Below are 20,514 nucleotides of genomic sequence, written 5' to 3'. Positions count from 1 at the left end.
TATAGTTGATAAAGGGTGTAAATCGTCCAGCAGGAGAAGGTATTTGCAGACAGCCTAGTGGATTAAGCTCGGGGCGAAAATGTCCCGAGTCTTCTCTGATGCATATGCTTCCGAGTTTCTTTTTGTCAGTCTGTCTGTTGTAGCAACTGAGTAGCTGCTCCAACGGGAAGACGTGGTCGTGGATACAGTGTTTTTTCAATGGTTAGTCGATTGAAATTTGTGCGTTTCGAAGTTTTGTCGCAGAGGCTAAATTCACCAAGAAAGTGAAAGTGAATGAATGACGGTGGTTCCTTTGAGCTAGAGGAGACTGAGTTACTGAACAGCACTCTCCAGGCTCCTGATGCTCATTACCATAACAAACTAGCAGCTAGCTACAATGCGATCAAACAGGTGCACCGCTTTAGAGTCTAGCATGTTACCTTTATTAATATTCATTATATGCACTTTATGTGCATATAAAAAAAATCTGTGACATAGTGTCTTTTACTGCATGTAGTAACCATGAGTCTTTTGGCGTTTTCACTATTTTATTATTTTTTACCTATTTAATGTAATGTAATTTAATTTAATTTTACGTCCAGACCTTTGTGCTGCTGTAACAGGTTTGTGGGATTAATATTAGTCTATGCCTATTAAGCCTGGACAGCGTAATGAATTTCACGTGGCTGGCTAAGTCTCAGTAATATGGAGTAACTTTAGCTGTAGTTCTGATTCTGAATTTTTAATTAAATTTAGAAGTAAATCGTCTGCTTAAGAAATTACAACATGAACGTTTCCCCGAATTTTAACACGAGTAATAAATTTTAAAAAAGAAATTACTCCAAGTACTCATTCACAGAAATAAATAGAAACAAAATGGTCTGAACACCACTGATAAAAATGCAGTCCGCTTTACATTCAGATATCTCACTGGCAAATAAAAATGAAACTTATAGATGTAGAAAGACGACCTTAAAGGGGGCAGGGATAGCTCATTAGGTAGAGTGGTGGCCCCATGATCGGAAGGTCGGAGGTTCGACTCCACTGAACGGCTACCCTGAGGTACCCCTGAGCAAGGTACCGTCCCTACATAGTGCTCCCCGGGCGCTGCACTGGTGGCTGCCCACTGCTTCACTGGGTGAATGGGTTAAATGCAGAGGAACTATTTCCCTATGGGGACTAACACACACACTTCTGTCGACTTTGTACCGTTGTTTCCGGTCATACATATTATCATACAAAATCATGAAGTTGACTGTTTTTTAAAGTTTATTTTTTATATGGTTTATGCCTGTGACAGCCTGAAAGCTGATTTCCTCCTGAGCACATCAGACTGTGAAATATGAATACAGGTAAGTATTTCTGTTTATACTTTTTAATATTTTTCCAATTAATTGTTTGCTGAGTTTTTTGTGGAGCAGTGAACAATGAACAGTACTGATATGCATACATGTGATAAAATAGCTGTGATAGCTTTTGTATTGGAGACAATGTTGTTAGCATGGCGACTGGAGACGATAACACTGCCACAACTCCAGAGGGAGGTGAAGGAATAAGATCATTAACTGCGGGGGTGTGATTCTCAGGGCTCTTGTTACTGTGTAGGTGTGAGACCTGGCTGTCTACTCTGCCCACTCTAACAACACCAGTCCACTGAGAGAACATGCTGCACATTTCTGTCTCTATGAAAGGAGCTGACGGTACATAACGTATCGCAGATATAGCCAACACAGTAATGAAAGTGCTCCTTTAGTTTTCAAGACGTCACTGTCAGTCACACTGTCATAAAGATGTTTCTTTATTTAGATTCTATTTTGGTTGAATCCTTTATGCCTTTTATTTTTAATTTAGATGACTGTGTTTTAACAAAGGCTCTCTTCCGATCTCCTTAGGTCAGCTAAAGGGTGAATGAATTAAAGCAGGTAGGACCAAAAAGTGCACCGCTAAAGATAAAATCAGACCCTGGTAGAACCAGGGTTGGGGGGAGGCGGCCATCTGCCGCGACCAGTTGGGGTGAGAGAAGGAAGGCAGGATAAAAGACATGCTGTGGAAGAGAGCCAGAGATTAATAACAAGTATGATTCAGTGCAGAGAGGTCTTTTAACACATAGTGAGTGAGAAAGGTGACTGAAGAAGACTGAAAGTAAATGCAAAAAAGTAAAAATAAATCATTGTTACTGGTACTGACCTTTAACGCTGACTGAAAACAATTATATGGTGACAAAATGAGAACGTTATCCTCTTTTTTTCTTTTCTTTTTTTTTTCTAAAAAAAAAAAGTTACTGGTAATAGACAACCTAACTAGCATTTAGAGGGTAAATTTTTTTTTTTTTTTGGTTTTAATGACAAGGAATGATGCCAATTTGAGAAATCGAGTGGAAACTGTTTTAATATGTATTAATTTTATAACATTTTGTGAACGTAAACAGGTGGTCGCCAAATTTTCCACTAACAAGCTGAGTGGGAGTTTTTTTTTTTTTTTTCTTTTCAAAAAAGTAATGACTCATATATAATCGTAAAAGGTTAATTATTGATATACATTTAACTGCAATCATGGTTAGAAAATAAATCAGATTGCTTGTATTATTTGGTAAAAAATAATTATTTTATCCTTTTATCTCTTTGTAAATCATCAGAATGATGTGATGTAACTGGTTTTGAAAGGGTCAAAATTCTGAATTTTATGACTAGGACTGGTGCTAATTTAAAAACTCAAGTCAGACAATGTTTCATCCATCCATCCATCCATCTTCATCCGCTTTATCCGAGGCCGGGTCGCGGGGGCAGCAGCCTAAGCAGAGAGGCCCAGACCTCCCTCTCCCCAGCCACCTCCTCCAGCTTATCCGGGGGAATACCAAGGCGTTCCCAGGCCAGCCGAGAGATATAATCTCTCCTGCGTGTCCTGGGTCTGCCCCGGGGCCTCCTCCCGATGGGACATGCCCGGAACACCTCACTCAGGAGGCATCCTTGTCAGATGCCCGAACCACCTCAGCTGGCTCCTTTCGATGTGGAGCAGCAGCTGCTCTACTCTGAGCCCCTCCCGGATGGCCGAACCTCTCACCCTATCTCTAAGGGAGAGGCCAGCCACCCTTCGGAGGAAGCTCATTTCTGCCGCTTGTATCTGCGATCTCGTTCTTTCGGTCAGTACCCACAGCTCGTGGCCATAGGTGAGGGTAGGGACGTAGATCGACCGGTAAATTGAGAGCTTCGCTTTTACACTCAGCTCCCTCTTCACCACGACGGACCGGTGCAGCGTCCGCATTACTGCAGCTGCAGCCCCAATCCGTCTGTCGATCTCCGGCTCCCTTCTCCCATCACTCGCGAACAAGACCCCGAGATACTTGAACTCCTCCACTTGGGGCAGGAACTCATCCCCGACACGGAGTGGGCACTCCACCCTTTTCCGGCTGAGAACCATGGCCTCAGATTTGGAGGTGCTGATCCTCATTCCCGCTGCTTCACACTCGGCTGCGAACCGTTCCAGTGCGAGCTGGAGGCCCCCACCCGATGAAGCCAACAGAACCACATCATCCGCAAAAATCAGAGATGAGATTCTGAGGCCACCAAATTGAAAGCCCTCTGCCACTTGGCTGCACCTAGAAATCCTGTCCATAAAAATTATGAACAGAACCGGTGACAAAGGGCAGCCCTGGCGGAGCCCATCACCCACCGGGAATGAGTCCGACTTATTGCCGGCAATGCGAACCAAGCTCTTGCAACGGTTGTATAGGGATCGAATGGCCCGTAGCAATGGGCCAGACATCCCATACTCCCGCAACACCTCCCACAGGACACCCCGAGGGACACGGTCGAATGCCTTCTCCAAGCCCACAAAACACATGTAGACTGGTTGGGCAAACTCCCATGCACCCTCAAGTATCCCTGAGAGGATAAAGAGCTGGTCCAGTGTTCTGCGACCAGGGCGAAAACCGCATTGTTCCTCCTGTATCCGAGGTTCGACTAGCGGACGAACTCTCCTTTCCAGCACCCTGGCATAGACTTTCCCAGGGAGGCTGAGGAGTGTGATCCCCTGTAGTTGGAACACACCCTCCGGTCTCCCTTCTTAAAGATGGGGACCACCACCCCGGTCTGCCAGTCCAGGGGTACTGCCCCTGATCTCCACGCAACATTGTAGAGGTGTGTCAACCAGTACAGCCCTACAACGTCCAGAGCCTTCAGGTACTCGGACCTCATCAACACCAGGGGCTCTGCCACCAAGGAGTTGTTTAACTGCCTCAGTGACCTCGCCCCCGGAAATTGGCGGGTCATTCCCCTCATCCCCAGACTCTGCTTCCTCCTCGGAAGACGTGTCAGTGGGATTAAGGAGAAGTATTCCTTCCACCGCCTGACAATTTTCTCAGTCGATGTCAGCAGCGCTCCGCCAGCACTATACACAGTGCGGGTAGAGCACCGCTTTCCCCTCCTGAGATTCCTGACGGTTTGCCAGAATCTCTTCGAGGCAGTCCGAAAGTCTTTTTCCATGGTCTCTCCGAACTCCTCCCACACCCGAGTTTTTGCTTCAGCCACTGCCCGAGCCGCATTCCACTTGGCCTGTCGATACCTGTCGGCTGCCTCCGGAGTCCCACAGGCTAACCAAGCCCGATAGGACTCCTTCTTCAGCCTGGTGGCTCCCTTCATTTCTGGTATCCACCATTTGGTTCGGGGATTACCACCACGGCAGGCACCAACCACCTTGCGGCCGCAGCTCAATGAAGCAGCTTCGGCAATGGAGACGCTGAACATGGTCCATTCGGACTCAATGTCCCCAGTCTCCCTCGGAATGCTGTTGAAGCTCTGCCGGAGGTGTGCATTGAAGATCTCGCGGACTGGGGCCTCTGCTAGATGTTCCCAGCACACCCTCACTACGCGTTTAGGTGCACCGGGTCTGTCCAGCGTCCTCCCCCGCCACCTGATCCAACTCACCACCAGGTGGTGATCAGTTGACAGCTCAGCCCCTCTCTTTACCCGAGTGTCCAGAACATATGGTCGCAGGTCTGGTGATACGATTACAAAATCGATCATTTACCTACAGCCTAGAGCGTCCTGGTGTCACGTGCACTTATGGACACTCTTATGTTCGAACAAGGTGTTTGTTATGGCCAAACTGTGATTTGCACAGAAGTCCAATAACAAAACACCGCTTGGGTTCAGATCAGGGAGGCCGTTCCACCCAATCACGCCCCTCCAGGTCTCGCTGTCGTTACCCACGTGAGCATTGAAGTCTCCCAGGAGGACAACAGAGTCTCCAGGTGGAGCACCCTCCAGCACCCCCCCAGGGACTCTAAGAAGGCTGGGTACTCTGAACTGCCACTCGGCGCATAAGCGCAGATGACAGTCAGGACCCGTTCCCCGACCCTAAGGCGCAGGGAACAAACCCTCTCATCCACCGGGAAAAACCCCAACGTACCGGCAGCAAGCCAAGGGGATATTAGAATACCCACCCCAGCCCACCGCCTCTCACTAGGGGCAACTCCAGACTGAGACAGAGTCCAGCCCCTCTCCTGGAGACTGGTTCCAGAGCCCAAGCCATGCGTAGAGGTGAGCCCGACTATATCTAGCCGGTACCGCTCAACCTCACGCACTAACTCAGGCTCCTTCCCCACCAGAAAGGTGACATTCCATGTCCCTATTGCCAGTCTTGGCAGCCGGGGATCAGTCTGCCAGGGCCTCCGCTCCTGGCCGCCACCCGGCACACAATGCACCCGACCCCTATGGTGCCTCCTGCGGGTGGTGGGCCTGCGGGAGGATGGGCCCATGTCTCCTCTTCGGGCTGTGCCTGGCCGTGCCCCATGGACTAAGGCCCGGCCACCAGACGCTTGCCCTCGGGCACCCTCCCCGGGCTTGGCTCCAGGGCGGAGCCCCGGTAACCCTATCCCGGGCAGGGTAAACTGTTCCCTCGATGTTCTCTTCATAAGGGTCTTCTGAATCGCTCTTTGTCTGGTCCCTCACCCAGGACCAATTTGCCATGGGAGACCCTACCAGGGGGCAAAAGCCCCCAGACAACATAGCCCCTGGGATCCCTGGGACACACAAACCCCTCCACCACGATAAGGTAGCGATTCACGGAGATATCACCTTTCTCACTCAAATATATATATATATATATATATATATATATTTTATTGTATTTTATGAATGTAAACAGGAGGTGGCCACTTTTGGCCATGAATAAGCTGAGTGGGAGTTTTATCAACTTTTGCTTTACGTGCACAAAAATAATAATATATGTTGTTGTTAATCGAGGACATGTCTTAAACTCTACTATTAACAATATAAGAAATCCAGTAGCACTGCAAATATAGGAAATTGTCATTTTTGAGGTTGTCTTCCAACAAGGGCATTGTACAAACAAACTGGTGTTTTATGGGTTTATATTTATGAAAAGAGCTGATGTTAGTTAAAAACTTTATGCAGTAAGAATAGCAAAAGAAAACCATGCAAATAAAAAAAAAATTACAGACTTAATTAGTTGGTGGCCACTTCTGGACATGCGCAAGCTGAATGGATGAGTGATTTTGAACAAACCAGAATTGATTGCCCAAGAGTAGTTATTATCTGGGCATTGCTGAACTGTTTGGGGTCCAAAGACACAACAAATAAGTGCTTGGAGCCTGCTACCAATGTTCCTGGTGTTGCTGTTTAGATATGCAGGTCGAGCTGGACTCGATCGAGGCCGAGCTGGACACAGTGGAACTGCAGCTCGCAGAGATCCTGCAGAAAAAGGCTGAGCTCACTTCTCGGAAGAATGCCCTGCTGCAGCAGCTGGAGGAGGCCTGTGACACTGCACAGCCTTTATCTTCTTCTGCCTCAAAGGCATCTGAAGCCAAGCCAGCGATGAGCAAGCAGGAAATGCAACGATATGATGGCACAGGTACTCGACAGACAGACTAGACAACTAGTTGTAGAAATATGCCACGTCTGTGCACTGTGTTGACATGCAGTAACATCATGCTTTATAGATTTTCCATGGTCCAGCAACGTGGAGCAGCACCTGAAGGCCACATTCCATCTCTCTAACTTCAGACCTTTGCAGCTGAAAGCCATCAACCTGACCATGTCAGGCAAGGACCTGTTCCTGGTCATGCCCACAGGAAGAGGGAAGAGTCTCTGCTATCAGCTTCCTGCAATCTGTTCTAATGGTACAGTGAGACACACATGCAGAGTTTTGGAACAAAACATCTGTCCTTCCAGTTTTATGCTCTTCTTCTTACGACTTATTTCTTTTACTTTTATCATTTATCAGGCTTTACACTGGTCATCACTCCACTTGTATCCCTGATGGAGGACCAGTTGATGTACCTGAAGACTATTGACGTGTCGGCAGTCATGCTCAATGCATCCAGTAGCAGAGTAAGAACTGCCTGCCATGTAGAAAAAGATTATTTGAGGATTATGCGTGTGTGCGGAAAGAAAAGAATTGCCTTTTGTAATCCACATTTTGGATACAAGTTGTAACTATGTGTTTGTTTTACTGAAAGGGTGCAGATTTTTGGAAAGGAAAAAAATCTGCTAGCCAACTGTGTTATGTGTTGTGATTCCAAAGATATAGAGTGGAAAAAAACTAGAGGTCATACCCACTCTCCCTCCAGGTAGCCTTCTTTTGTGACAGCCTGAGCCATAGCTTTTGACAGATGTACACATCTGTCAAAAATTCACACATACACATGTGTTGATAGTTTAATAGTATGTCTCATGAAAGTGAACTTGCAAATGTGTGTGTGAATGCACAGACTAGCAAAACAGAGTTTTAGGGAGAAAATAAAACTACACGTACAGGTACTATCTTCTATTCAATTCAGTAACATTTGATTTGTACAGCCACAATCACAACAATAGTTGCCTCAAGGAGCTGTGATCTTGTTTTCACTGGTTTACAAAACTAATGTGAGAGATCATCCAAAATCATTCATTCTGTATATTCCATGACTGCTGTTCATATCTGATGAGTAAACTGACTTTCTTGACAACCGCTTTTAATTTTGTATCCATGTCTTCATTTTGCTTTAAGCAACAATGAAATAACCATGGGAACTGCACTCACTGTTCACCAGTGTGTCCAAGAATCGTTTAGTGACATTACACACACTTCTGCTGTGGACAAGAAATGAAGACTGAGATGGCTTTAGGGCATCTAAACAACATGGATGGATCATCTGTAATGATCCACAACAACTGCAGAGCTTTATGTTTCTGGCACTAAACTGCAGCTTGTTTTTTGTTTCCATCATTCGCAGGAGCATGCTAAGACGGTCATGGCTGGAATGACAGATCCAAAGGCCCCCTTCAAGCTGGTGTACGTGACTCCAGAGAAAATTGCTAAGAGCAAGCTCCTAATGTCTCGTCTGGAGAAAGCCTACAAAGCAAACCTCCTGAATCGTATTGCTGTTGATGAGGTGCACTGTTGCAGCCAATGGGGTCATGACTTCAGACCAGGTGAGTATTCTGACCTCAGATCATATTTAGTAAGCACCCCCCCCCCCCCCCGCCCCCCCCGTCGCTATGATGTGCTACATACTGGTTCACCTGTGTGCTTGTCGTTCAGATTATAAGATGCTAGGCATCCTGAAGAGGCAGTTCCCCAAAGTGCCCCTCCTTGGCCTCACAGCCACAGCAACCAGTAGTGTCCTGAAAGACTGCGAGAAGATCCTGTGTGTGCCACAGGCAATCACGCTCACTGCTTCCTTCAATCGAACTAATCTCTACTATGAAGTAAGCACTGTCACTGCACTCAAAAATCCACTTAGCCAGTCAAATGTTTTAATATAAAAATATGTGTTTAGAAATGTACATTTTTACCCTAGCAACAGGCAATACCGTTGTCTGATTGGCTGGTAGTTTGCTAAGCCGCAACAGCTACGAACTCTGTGAAGAAATTGTTAATTTCTGTATATTAGATTGAAATTAGAATCCCCCACCTTTATACCTTAATACGTCTTTAACTTTCAGTATAGTCCATTGAAGGAGTGGTGGCCATCTTCAACAAATATGCTCATATTTAACTTGTAGCAAACGTGACACACCAGCTGTCAATCAATAGTATACACCCTGCCCATCCCTTCGTGATCAGTGCCCATAACACAGTTTAAAAAAATGACCTGGGGAAAAAAAAAAAGAAAACCAAAAACAACAGATTTGTTTTTATTTTTAAATTAAAATAATTATTAGAAATTACATTGACTTTATTTAAATGGGTGACAAAGGAAACTGAAGACATTTCTGTCTATTATGCTGTCAAAGACATGTCAAGACAAACCAATGGGTGACAGCCAATATAGTATTTCCGAGTCATTCACTTTATGCTATAATGAAACATTTCTACCCTGAAATGTTTATTTATGATTTTTTCCAAAAAATCTACATAAAAAAATCCAGTTTTGTTGTCACCGTACAGAACAGGATTTATGAGATGTCCAAAAAGCAATTTGATCTCATACAGACTGACATGCCAAGAGGTTTATGATATATCAAATGAATAGTTATTGCAAACATGAAAATGCATCAGTTTAAAATAAACAATTGATTAACAACAGTCAATACAATGTCATTGTCACATGCTTGGCAGGACAGACACCAGCATCACCGGGCGGGGATGTCACAGTAGACTTAAATGAATCTCGATATCCAGTTTGAGACCAACACAAAATGATTATCCCTCATACTCAAACATAAACTGATTTATGGTGGTAGCAGGACATATGCTAAACTGTTGGGAAAATATGCTGAATAGACCACTATTGTTATTCCAAGGTATAACGTCAGTATGTACATTACATTAGCCACTGAAAAACACTTTAGTCCAAAGGTGTCGAACTCCAGACCTCGAGGGCCGGTGTCCTGCAGGTTTTAGATCCAACACAGCTGATTTAAATGGCTAAATTACCTCCTCAACGTGTCTTGAAGTTCTGGCACTGGAGTTCAACACCCCTGCTTTAGTCTGTGGACCATTGCTGATTTTAAAAGGCCAGTAAAATAAAAAAAGAAAATGCAGGATAATATAAGAAAAACAATATTTTAGATGTGGTTGGATGTTGAAAGTCTCTGAACCAATCTGTCAGTCTCTTTCTTCCCTGTGAATTTGGGACAAAATAGTGTGCTGCTTATTCACAGTCGGATCACACAGTTACTGTGTGGTGTGCTTGACATCATCTGTCTTTGAATCTACCTAATATATCAGGTGGAAGGCAAACTCTCTGAATAATGATAGAAAGATAAAAAATAAATGTGCTTATGAAGTCAGCTCTTTATCTTTTCTCAGAGTTAATAACTGTCACCTCCACTGTATAATCATTAAATAGAGCAGAGGTTCTTAACCTTTTTTACTGCGGGTCCCATTTCAGATATTAACACTGTATTGAATAAATTGATGTTACTTTTGGTTTGATTTAATAACTAAATCAAATCGACTTCATTTTAACGGTTAAAACCTTGTCAAATAAACATGATGATGACATGATACGATGTAATAATCACAAAGACATTTATTTATTATGTGTATTTGAACCTGCACATAAAAGAAAATGCCAAACAGCAAGGAAGGATTTCTGCTCCGAGCATTCAAAGAGCTTTATACAACTTGCTTTCTCACACATCAAATGTGTGAGCTGAGTATAGTTACATTAGTTATGTCTGCTAAATTGGGCTAACACTAATGTGACCAACTCTGTCAGATAACTCCAACGCTTAACACAATTTCAGTCAAAATGTAGAGCTAGTATTTTTTAACATGGGACTCTATTGGTATTTTGCTGGCTTTTAAAACCAGCCTGAAGTGCCTGTAGTTTTTGGCTCCATTTTCAGCCCCTTGACTATAACTTTGGACTGTAGAAGTGCCCTTTATAGAAGTTAAGTTATACAAATTCTCAACAAGACATGGTTTGGATCATGCATTGATCTAACAACTCTTACTGACAGAAGATACTCTATGAATACACAAAGTTCGAAAAGGCTGTAGAGGAATTCTCTAGAAAAGGGGTGGTGAACTCCAGGCCTCGAGGGCCGGTGTCCTGCAGGTTTTAGATATCGCCCTATTTCAACACACCTCAATCAAATGATTAGTTCATTACCAGGCCTCTGGAGAACTTCAAGACATGTTGAGGAGGTAATTTAGCCATTTAATTCAGATCAGCTGTGTTGGATCAAGGACACATCTAAAACTTGCAGGAAACTGACCCTCGAGGCCTGGATTTCGACACCTGTGCTCTAGAAGTTAAGAGTTAGGGTTCATAAACTTCTTTTTACTATGCTCCCCATCTTCATACACACTTAACACGTGTTTCATTTCCTTCTCAGGTTCGTATAAAGGATTCTGTCAGTGAAGCATCAGTAAATGACATAGCTGCTCTGATCAAGAGTAAATACAAGGACCAATCAGGTACTATGACAAACAAGACTGCTGCATATATAAAACATTACTAATGCCATTTTTCCACTAGTGCCGACTCAATTTGATTCTCTTCTGTTTTGGTGATTTTCCATTAAAATTGAGTACATGCATGGGTTGTTATAGCAACGTGGTTTTGTATACTACACAAACAGTGAAGGACGCTGAGGCGATGGTATACCTTCTGCTCAGCCTACGGCTTACTGTTAAACTTGCGGACCATGGTATTGGTTTTTGTGTAGCCATTTCCCTCAGTGCTGGGTTTCAAAAATAGTGGTTTTGATTTTTGAGAAGGAGTCACTCTCATGACCCCAGTGACACCACTGACTGGCCAATTGGCGTCATCCAGTTTGTTCCATTTTCTGATTGTCTCAGATTGCTTGGAAGCCTTACCAAATAGGTACTAAAAAAGTACCTGGTTACCACTTATTACCACCTAATGGAAAACCCTTAAAATTGAGTTGATTTGAGCCAATCCGAGCTGAGTGGGCACTAGTGGAAAATGGCTAAAAAAGGTTAATATCCTCAATTCTGCAAAGTATTTTTAGTCATGCTAGAATAGACAATTATAATGTGAATATTTCTATACGTAATAATCATGTATGAATATTTTCTGCTTTGTTCATACATGCCACAGGAATTGTGTATGTATTCTCTCAGAAGGATGCAGAGTTGGTGTCAGCAGAACTCCAGAAAAGAGACATCTTGGCATATCCTTACCATGCAAACATGGACTCTGAGGACAAGTCCCGGGTTCACCGCAAATGGACCTCCAACAAAATTCAGGTCAGTAAAGAAACATATGCACAGCTGCATTTCTGCTGAGATTTTCTATAAGAATTGGGTCAAGATTTTCTGCTCATGGTTAATATTGCCTGGAGTGATTCCACAAAAAAATTTTTAATATATTTTTTTATTTAATTGCAATAAATGGTTCAGCACATAGCTTTTAGATATTATTAAAACTAATTTTTGGATTTAAAATATTCTTCTAAAAAGGGTTTTAGTGGATTTCTGGACTTCTGTAGTGTTGTAGATGGCAGCAGCTTAAACTACAGTCAGTGCTCCTCAAAATAAATAATTAAGTCATAGCTTAAAATGTAGATTTAAATAGCATAAAAGGGGATAATAGGAATTTCCTTCGGGATTAATAAAGTATTCTGATTCTGATTAAAGGGAGAAATCAACATGGCAAAGTCAGAAAATGAACTATAAATTACAAAGGAGCTCAAGGGGGATGTGAGCATAGCTTATTTCCTGGAATATGGAACTAAGGAGGTGGTTTGCATGGAAAAAATGGAGATCAAGTAGAGTGGAAGGAGTGTTCTTTAAACAGCACTTTGGGATTTAGATTGCACTTAAAAGAAAAGCATATAATGCAATCAGAATGACACTCAAGGAAAAATGAGTTCATCATCAGACACTATCCAGGAAAACTCAGGGTGTTTTATGACTCCAGCTCCGTGATCTACAGCAGCGCATCCAAAGCCACAAACGACCTGGAAAAATGGGATTACAAAGTCCAGAGCCAGTTCCCTCTTAGCAGTCACTTTTAAATGGAGATCCTATCATTGTAGGTGGTAAACAGCTGGAAGTAATCCATGCGATGATCTGCTTGAAACACGTTGAAACTGAGAGGAGTTCATCATAATAACCAATGTACGGAAGAGGATTAGGGCCACTGGGGGGAGGGGTGGGGGGTGGGGACGTCTTTTTTTTCCATATGTGTGTGTGTGTGTGTGTGTGTGTGTATGTATGTATGTATGTATGTATGTATGTATATATATATATATATATATATATATATATATATATATATATATATATATATATATATATATATATATATATATATATATATAAAAGTGACACCACTTTCCTAAACAATTGAGTTTAATAGCCTGATATCAGCCTTTATCCAGGTCAAGATAACATGTAGGCTTAGGTCACAAACTCTAGAGCTAATTTGCTTAGAAAATTATTAAAAGATAGCTCATTACTCTTTTGAATACAGTAGGACTAAAATCTTTATAAGAAATATTTATTTACACTCAATAAGTGGATGTCAGTACCTCTAAAGGTCTGGGACATGCCAGAGAACGAGCAGTAATAAATCTGCAGGTCTCTTCCAAATCTTCTGGGATTGTCCAAAGCTGTCCTACTGTACAGAGGTGGTAGCAAACGTAATTTAACAATTTTTCCACAATTGGCCTTTGATTTCACTTTAATTTATCTACTTAACCTTCCATCTGTACTTGATTAAAAAAGATTGTAAATATTATATAAATAATGTGATCCGAACTAAAAATCATATCAATTTTGTTCAAAATCAGCACTGAAGTTCCCCCATACATAGAGAGGGGCAATACCTCTGATTGGAAAAAAAATTCCATTCCATGCTTGTAAACAGCTCACTGAATAATGCATCTGTAAAACACATGAGTTGTTTTTTTCGTTTTTGTGTGTTTAGGTTGTGGTAGCCACTGTGGCATTTGGCATGGGCATTGACAAGCCTGACGTCAGGTTTGTCATCCACCACACCATCAGCAAGTCCATTGAGAACTACTACCAAGAGAGTGGACGGGCAGGTAGACGGCCTATAATTTCTATTGGTAGCATAAGCAATACCGTTCTAGCATTACTCACGGTTATTATTCCAATGTTAAGTGTTTCCGTTGTGTCTCCAGGTCGAGATGACTCTCCGGCTGACTGCATTGTCTATTTCGGCTTCGCTGATATCTTCAGGATCAGCACCATGGTGGTGATGGAGAATGTTGGTCAGCAGAAATTGCTACAGATGGTAGATTACTGCCAGAATGTTAACAGGTAGCACAGGATGTCAGTGCGGGCTGCCCAATTTGCACAGTCTTAAATGTAATATATATTCTTAAATGTAATATCTGCTTTGTGAAGGTGTCGGCGCTCTCTCATGGCAGTTCACTTTGATGAAGTGTGGGATGATGAAGGATGCAACCAGATGTGTGACACTTGCAGTCAAGCAAAAGGTGTGGGTGGTGATGAAATTTATTGCTTTATGTGTCAGCCATATCGATCATATGCCATAAATCCATCACCTCACTTTTAACACCCCCCTCCAGATTACCCCACTGTGGACATTACCCAACATGCCAGGCAAGTGGTGCAGATTGTGGAGCTTGCAGCCTCCATGGATGAGAAACTGACCCCACTGAAACTGGTGGATGCATGGATGGGGAAAGGCCCTGCAAAGCACAGGAAGATGATTCAGACCACCACGCTGTCTCGGCGACAGGCTGAAGTTGTGATTGTTCACCTGCTCCTGCAGGGATACCTCAGGTGATTCATGCTTCGTTTCTTTCTGTGGATTTAGCTTAATTCAATTTTATTTATTAAGTATCAATTCACTACAGTTTTTCAAGATGACTTTGTTTATTGTTCTGTTTTTGTTCATTAATTGACCAGTGTGTGCATGTCTGTGTGTCAGCCTGTCTGTAGAGATGATAGCTGGAAAAGTTTTGAATGAATTCTGATAAAACCTTGGATGGGGTTTAGAGAAGGCTTGGCTTAACGATCCATTAAAATTTGGCTTCCTCTGATTGTATTGGCACAGGAAATCAGAATCAGAATCAGAATACTTTATTGATCCCTGGGGGAAATTATTTTTTGTTACAGTGCTCCATTTTAAACCAACATTAAGACAAGACAGACAATACGCTAACTAAGAATAGTACAATATATACATATATATACATACATACATACATAAGTCACTTATAAATAAATATGATACTGGTATATAAGGATTCTAAATATCGCATTACAGTTAGATCCAAATATGTCACATTTGATCTCTGACATCACTTTTACATTTCACATGTGCACTTCTTTAAAGTTAACCCCCAAATGCATTATTGTTACTGCACTGCAATCTTCTTAAAATACATTTAAAAAGAACAAAGACAACAAAATGCAAATATAATGTAAAAGTAAATACTGAGGAGAAGAGAGTGAGCTGCCTGGGCAGAGGTTGGTGCTCTTGGAGTGCTTCTTGGTCTAAAAGAGAACATCTTTGTGTGACACATCTCTCTTTTCTGACACGTCAGAAAAAGATGTTGATTTCATGCAAAGAAATGCAAAGAAAACCCACTGGTGTCAATGAAGTGCCTCCAAACTGCTAACCAAGTTTGGATACCATTTTCTTCCTCTACACTAGGTTAGCCTTCGAGCTAGCGGTGCACTGTTGCAGATGTGGGGCCTAGGAAATGCAGAATAAATTAAATTGAACTCAAAACATCAGGCCCTTTTCAGAATATCCATTCTAGCTTTTCTAATTAGGATCAGACCTGTCACAATGTAAAGAACAAAAATGCATTGAGAAGTTTCCCTCAAATCACACAGCCTCTGCAAATACATTGTGTTGGAAATCGGACCATATTTAGTCTATAGAGAGGAGTAGCTGAAGTTAAAGGCCAGACATGCTTTTCACTTTTACTTTCTTTGAATAAACTCACCTTAACTTGACCTGACTGACTGTGGCAAACCATCAGGCTGTGTAAGTCTCTAGTTCATGGGATTAAAGATAAAGCTCTGATCCTGTGACCATTAAGTCTGTCTGACACAGAGTTCTTCCCAATGTGTTGACCTCAGAGAGGATTTCAGCTTCACACCTTACACCACCTACTTCTACATGAAGCTGGGCCGCAAAGCTTCTCTGCTGAAGAACCCGACACACACACTGAGCGTGAAGATGAGAGATGCAGGGGCCGGAACTGCTTTGGTAAGTTTGAAGGAAAAAACATATTCTTCTGTTACCATCATTTAGGAGAGTTTTTTAGTATAACACCTAACCCTAACTACAAAGTAAGTTACAAATCACATCTGTTTTCATGTCACAGTTGGGTGTAGTTAGGCCTGAATTTTAAAACACTCACTTTAGTTAGTACATCACACTGTCTTTGTTTGCAACAGGTTTGAACAAACATTTCCAATTTGTAAGATATTACAGCTACAATCAGACTGAGTGCCAGCACAAACAGATCAGAGTGAGCAGACTGCACTGTACTGTTTGGAATATTTTTTTTATTAGTAACTAATCCAAAAGAGCCTAATAAACCATTTATGTTCTATTTAAAAGCTCTAAGTGAATAAAAATGTCATAAGGACACTCTAGTCAAAATAAACACTTTTAGATCCCTGTCTTACTTCTCTCACCCTAACCTATCGCAGCAGATGGCCCCGCCCCTCCCTGTGCCTGGTTCTGCCGGAGGTTTTCCTGTTTCCTGCTTCCTGTTAAAAGGGAGTTTTTCCTTCCCACTGTCGCCAAAGTGCTCGCTCATAGGGGGTCATATGATTGTTGGGTTTTTCTCTGTATGTACTGTATTATTGGCACGATTTGATATCCTCGTGTTGTAGTCGCAAAAGCATGACGTCACAACTATGTGATTGGTCACTTGCAATGTTGAACCCGGAACAACATTTATTGTGATGATGTGGGAACAACACCAACACGACGATATCAGGTCATCCGTATTATTGTAGGGTCTACCTTACAATATAAAGTGTGCTGTTGTTGTGATTTGGCGCTGTATAAATAAAACTGAATTGAATTGGAAATAAAGCTATTTAATATAAATGGGTTATAAAAGGGTTAAACAGGTCAATGGTATGGGTACAGGGTACACAGAAAAATGCATGACTTTCATTACTTCTGTTCGGGACATAAACTTTTGCATGTATTATTTATGCCACATGTAAATAGTCCTAAAAATTGGTTGCAGTAAAAATGTTCAGCTGCTTCTCTTCCTGGAGTTTCCAAGCATTATCAAAAAAAAAAAAATTAGCAAAAAAAATATAATTGCTTCAGAAAAGATAATTAATTTTTTTTATGAATAAACTAAGTAAAACTACTTGTCAATGTACTCTTCAATTCAACAGCTACACTCACAGAACTAGCCAACTAAAATATGCTCTCCTCTGCACAGTCCTCTTTGCTTTACAGTGCTCTACACACCCGAACATTAAAGCTAACAAGTGGATTTTCCCGTTTAACGGGAGGAGGGATCTGTGTTTATATAAACAATGATGGTGGACAAATCACACTGATATAGAAAGCTACAACTCCTCAGACTTGAAATACTTAATACTTGAATGCAGAGGATCTTTTCTAACTTTTTTGGAAATGGGGTTGTAAATTAGATCTTTACAGCAGTACCGTTCTGAGATCTCACGGTTTCCTGTTTTGGCACTGAATCAGATTCTGTCCTGGATTGTTGCATGTCCTCCCCTTCTAGTGTCGACTCATACATTCCACATCGGTGTGAACCTATTCGGATAAAGCACTTTTGTTAATGACCTGCAGGTAAAAGTCTCCAGTGGCAAGGGCAAATCCAAAGAGGGAAAGAGATCAGTTCAGAGCTGTGGAGATGCCACTGTGTCCAAGAAAATCAAGACACATCTCCCATAGCCCTCTCTCACCTGCCCAGAGGACAAGTTTACAAAGTACAGTTCATCATTCCCTACTCTGTTCACAGTTGCTTGTGTATGCATGGTGCTATGAACACTGTTACTTGTTACCGCATTTTTAAAATCCTGATTTTCAGCCTGTTGCTTTGACTTCCATGGTGATGAAAACTTTTGAGAAGCTTGTAAAACATGAGCTTTTGCATGCTACTCAGGATAAATTACACCTCCTCACCCCCTATAGAACAGGTAATAGGTAGGGTAGAGGATGCTGTGTGCACCTTGCTCTATATGGTTTTGAAGCACATGGATGGTGTAGCAAACTTTTATTGCCTGCTTTTTGTCTTCAGCCCCATATTTTAGCAAGACATCTCATCCGTACATTTAATGTTGATTCTGGACTGATTTCTTGGCTTATTGACTTTTTAACAGATAGACCTCAGAAAGTGAGAGTCAACAATATTTTATCAGATGTGCTTTTATCTTCCACTGTTTCCCCCCAAGCGTGTGTCCTTTCTCCACTTTGGTTCTTTATACAAATGAGTGTCAGACCAGACCAGGACGGACATATAATCAAGTTTGCAGACGACTCCGTTATCGTCTCTCTCTGCTCCACGATACAGATTGTGACTGTGGCCCAGTTGTAGAGGACTTTGTAAGCATGGTGTGGACAGTCTTTTCTTGACATTAATGTGTTTAAAATAAAGGAAATGGTTGTTGATTTTTTTCTAAATAAAAAATGTCATCTAACCCTGTTTGTATTCCTGGGCAAGAAATTGAGGGGATAGAGAAATATAAATATCTGGGCACCATACTTAATTAAAAGTTTAAATTTGATGTGATTACAGACACCATATGTGCAAAGACTCACCAGCGTATGTATTTGTATCGGAAACTAAGTGGTTTTAATGTGGATAATATTTTTTATGAAAATGTTCTTGTTTTATTGAGTCTGTTTTCATTTTCTTTAATCTGCTGGTTTGGGTCTCTTAGCCTGAAAAATAAGAAAAGGCTGGAGCTCATTTTTAAATTGTGTAGCAAAGTGGCAGCTAAATGATCTTGCCCTCATGCATAAAGGGAGGGCGACCCTGAAGTCAGAATGGATTCAGGGTGCTATGACACCCTCTGTTTTTTTTTGTTTTTTTTAAGAGTATCAGCTGTTGCCTTCAGGGAGGAGGTATTTCTTGCCTCGTTGCAGAACAAACAGATTTAAATTCTCATTCGTCCCTACCACTATTCATTTTTGAAATTCTGTTATGTAATTTTGGGTGGATGTGTTATTTATGCAGCTGGCTACAAAGCAAATTGCCCCTTGGGCATAATAAAGGTTATCTTGATTATATTTTCTCGCCCACGCCTGTTGGGCTTAGTGTAAAATCTTAAATATTCAGATTTTACACAGAAGCATGTTTCACCAAGCTCTCGCTAACATTTCATCAAACTAACACATTCCTGGTTACTTGTAGGTTAAATATTCTGTTGCTGTATACACTTTATGAACATGATACTTTAAGTTTCTCTATTTTGACACATTCACCTCTTTGTGTACATCCAGTGGCTTATTCCAGAATGAAGACTTCACTAACATTGAATTTCATGTTTACAGGACACCTCAGCTGTTAAAGTGAATGAAGAGGATGTCAATATGACCTTAGACTCCACTGTTGTGGAGGACAGCTGTCCCCCACAACCTAAACAGATAATATTTAAAGAAAAGAGGAACGTATCGAGAAGACAAGACCTGAAGCCAGTCAGCCAGACAAACAAGCAGATGGCGAGACCGGACAGATATGGGAAGGCAGAGGAAAAGAAGAATAAACCTATCGTATTTCAACATATAATTGAGGCGGATGTTGAAATGAACAGAGTACATCATGTAGGAATCAGTGATTGTCAGAAAACACCGTCACATTCAGATAAACCTTGTTCCAGTTGCAAATCCAGCACCCCTCAGAGAATGCGAAGGAAAGCTTGTGCTCACACAGCAGCAGCCACAGGGCATGTTCCCTGTCCATCCACCTATATCACTGTGCCTAGCTCTCCTTCCCAGACCTCCATCATCTCTGACACAGCAGCTGAGGAGCTCTGCGACCTCAGGAATTATTATGGCGAACAGCTGAGGAGAATAAACTACATTTCCCACGAGTACTTGGGGCAGCCCACACACCCAGGAGTGCTGGCCTGTATCAGGGAGCCTTTGAAGAGCCTCCGTCTGCCCCGTGGACTGATCATTGCCCAGACAGCTCGAACCCTGTGGACACGCATCAGTGGCAGGAGAAAGCTGGTCCGCTGCTGACTTTTGTTACTGTTTAAATATAAAAATAAAATGAACTTTGTTTGGATGTCTTGTATATTTTTATATTTATTATTATATAGATGGAAGAGAGAGAAATTACCTACCTCGTGTCAAACCAATGTTTTATGGCCCCCGTGTCAAATGATTTATGCCTCAGGAAATTGTAACGGAAGTAATAAAAGTTAATTTTCTATTTTCATGAATATCATGAAATTATGATATTACATAACTCTGTAATAATCAATCATATGCGCAAAAATTATGATCATGAAAATGTAGACGAGGATGATGAGTAGGATGTTTGAGATCGTTGGAGTTTGTCACTTTAAGCCAAAAAGTTTAAGACAAAGACAAAATTAAGACAAATTGCCAACTCAAACATTCTGAGATGAGCTTACACACTTGCTTTACTTCTCTGGGAT

The 20,514-nt window shown here is 41.8% G+C and overlaps 1 protein-coding gene across 3 annotated transcripts; it reads left to right on the top strand.

Moving 5' to 3' along the window:
* The first annotated feature begins 85 nt into the window (after positions 1-85).
* Positions 86-20,138, top strand: recql (RecQ helicase-like). Of its 3 annotated transcripts, XM_026143016.2 has the most exons (16): positions 88-201; positions 1,280-1,331; positions 6,622-6,849; positions 6,938-7,117; positions 7,222-7,328; positions 8,213-8,411; positions 8,521-8,687; positions 11,268-11,349; positions 11,996-12,144; positions 13,829-13,946; positions 14,046-14,184; positions 14,272-14,363; positions 14,457-14,673; positions 15,985-16,114; positions 17,696-17,835; positions 19,403-20,138. In XM_026143016.2, the coding sequence occupies exons 2-15, from the start codon at positions 1,322-1,324 to the stop codon at positions 17,798-17,800; spliced, it is 1,923 nt and encodes a 640-aa protein (XP_025998801.1). In that variant the 5' UTR covers positions 88-201; positions 1,280-1,321; the 3' UTR covers positions 17,801-17,835; positions 19,403-20,138. The 3 variants fall into 3 exon arrangements, with proteins under 3 accessions (XP_080146180.1, XP_025998801.1, XP_080146181.1); XM_080290054.1 differs by lacking the exon at positions 17,696-17,835 and having other exon boundaries at positions 86-201; XM_080290055.1 differs by lacking the exons at positions 88-201; positions 17,696-17,835 and adding an exon at positions 309-390.
* The last annotated feature ends 376 nt before the right edge of the window (positions 20,139-20,514 follow it).

Source organism: Astatotilapia calliptera, chromosome 15 (assembly GCF_964374335.1).
Source record: "Astatotilapia calliptera chromosome 15, fAstCal68.1, whole genome shotgun sequence".
NCBI classification, from domain to species: domain Eukaryota; kingdom Metazoa; phylum Chordata; class Actinopteri; order Cichliformes; family Cichlidae; genus Astatotilapia; species Astatotilapia calliptera.
The sequence above is the reverse complement of the archived record's forward strand: the minus strand, read 5'-3'. Positions and strand labels throughout refer to the sequence as shown.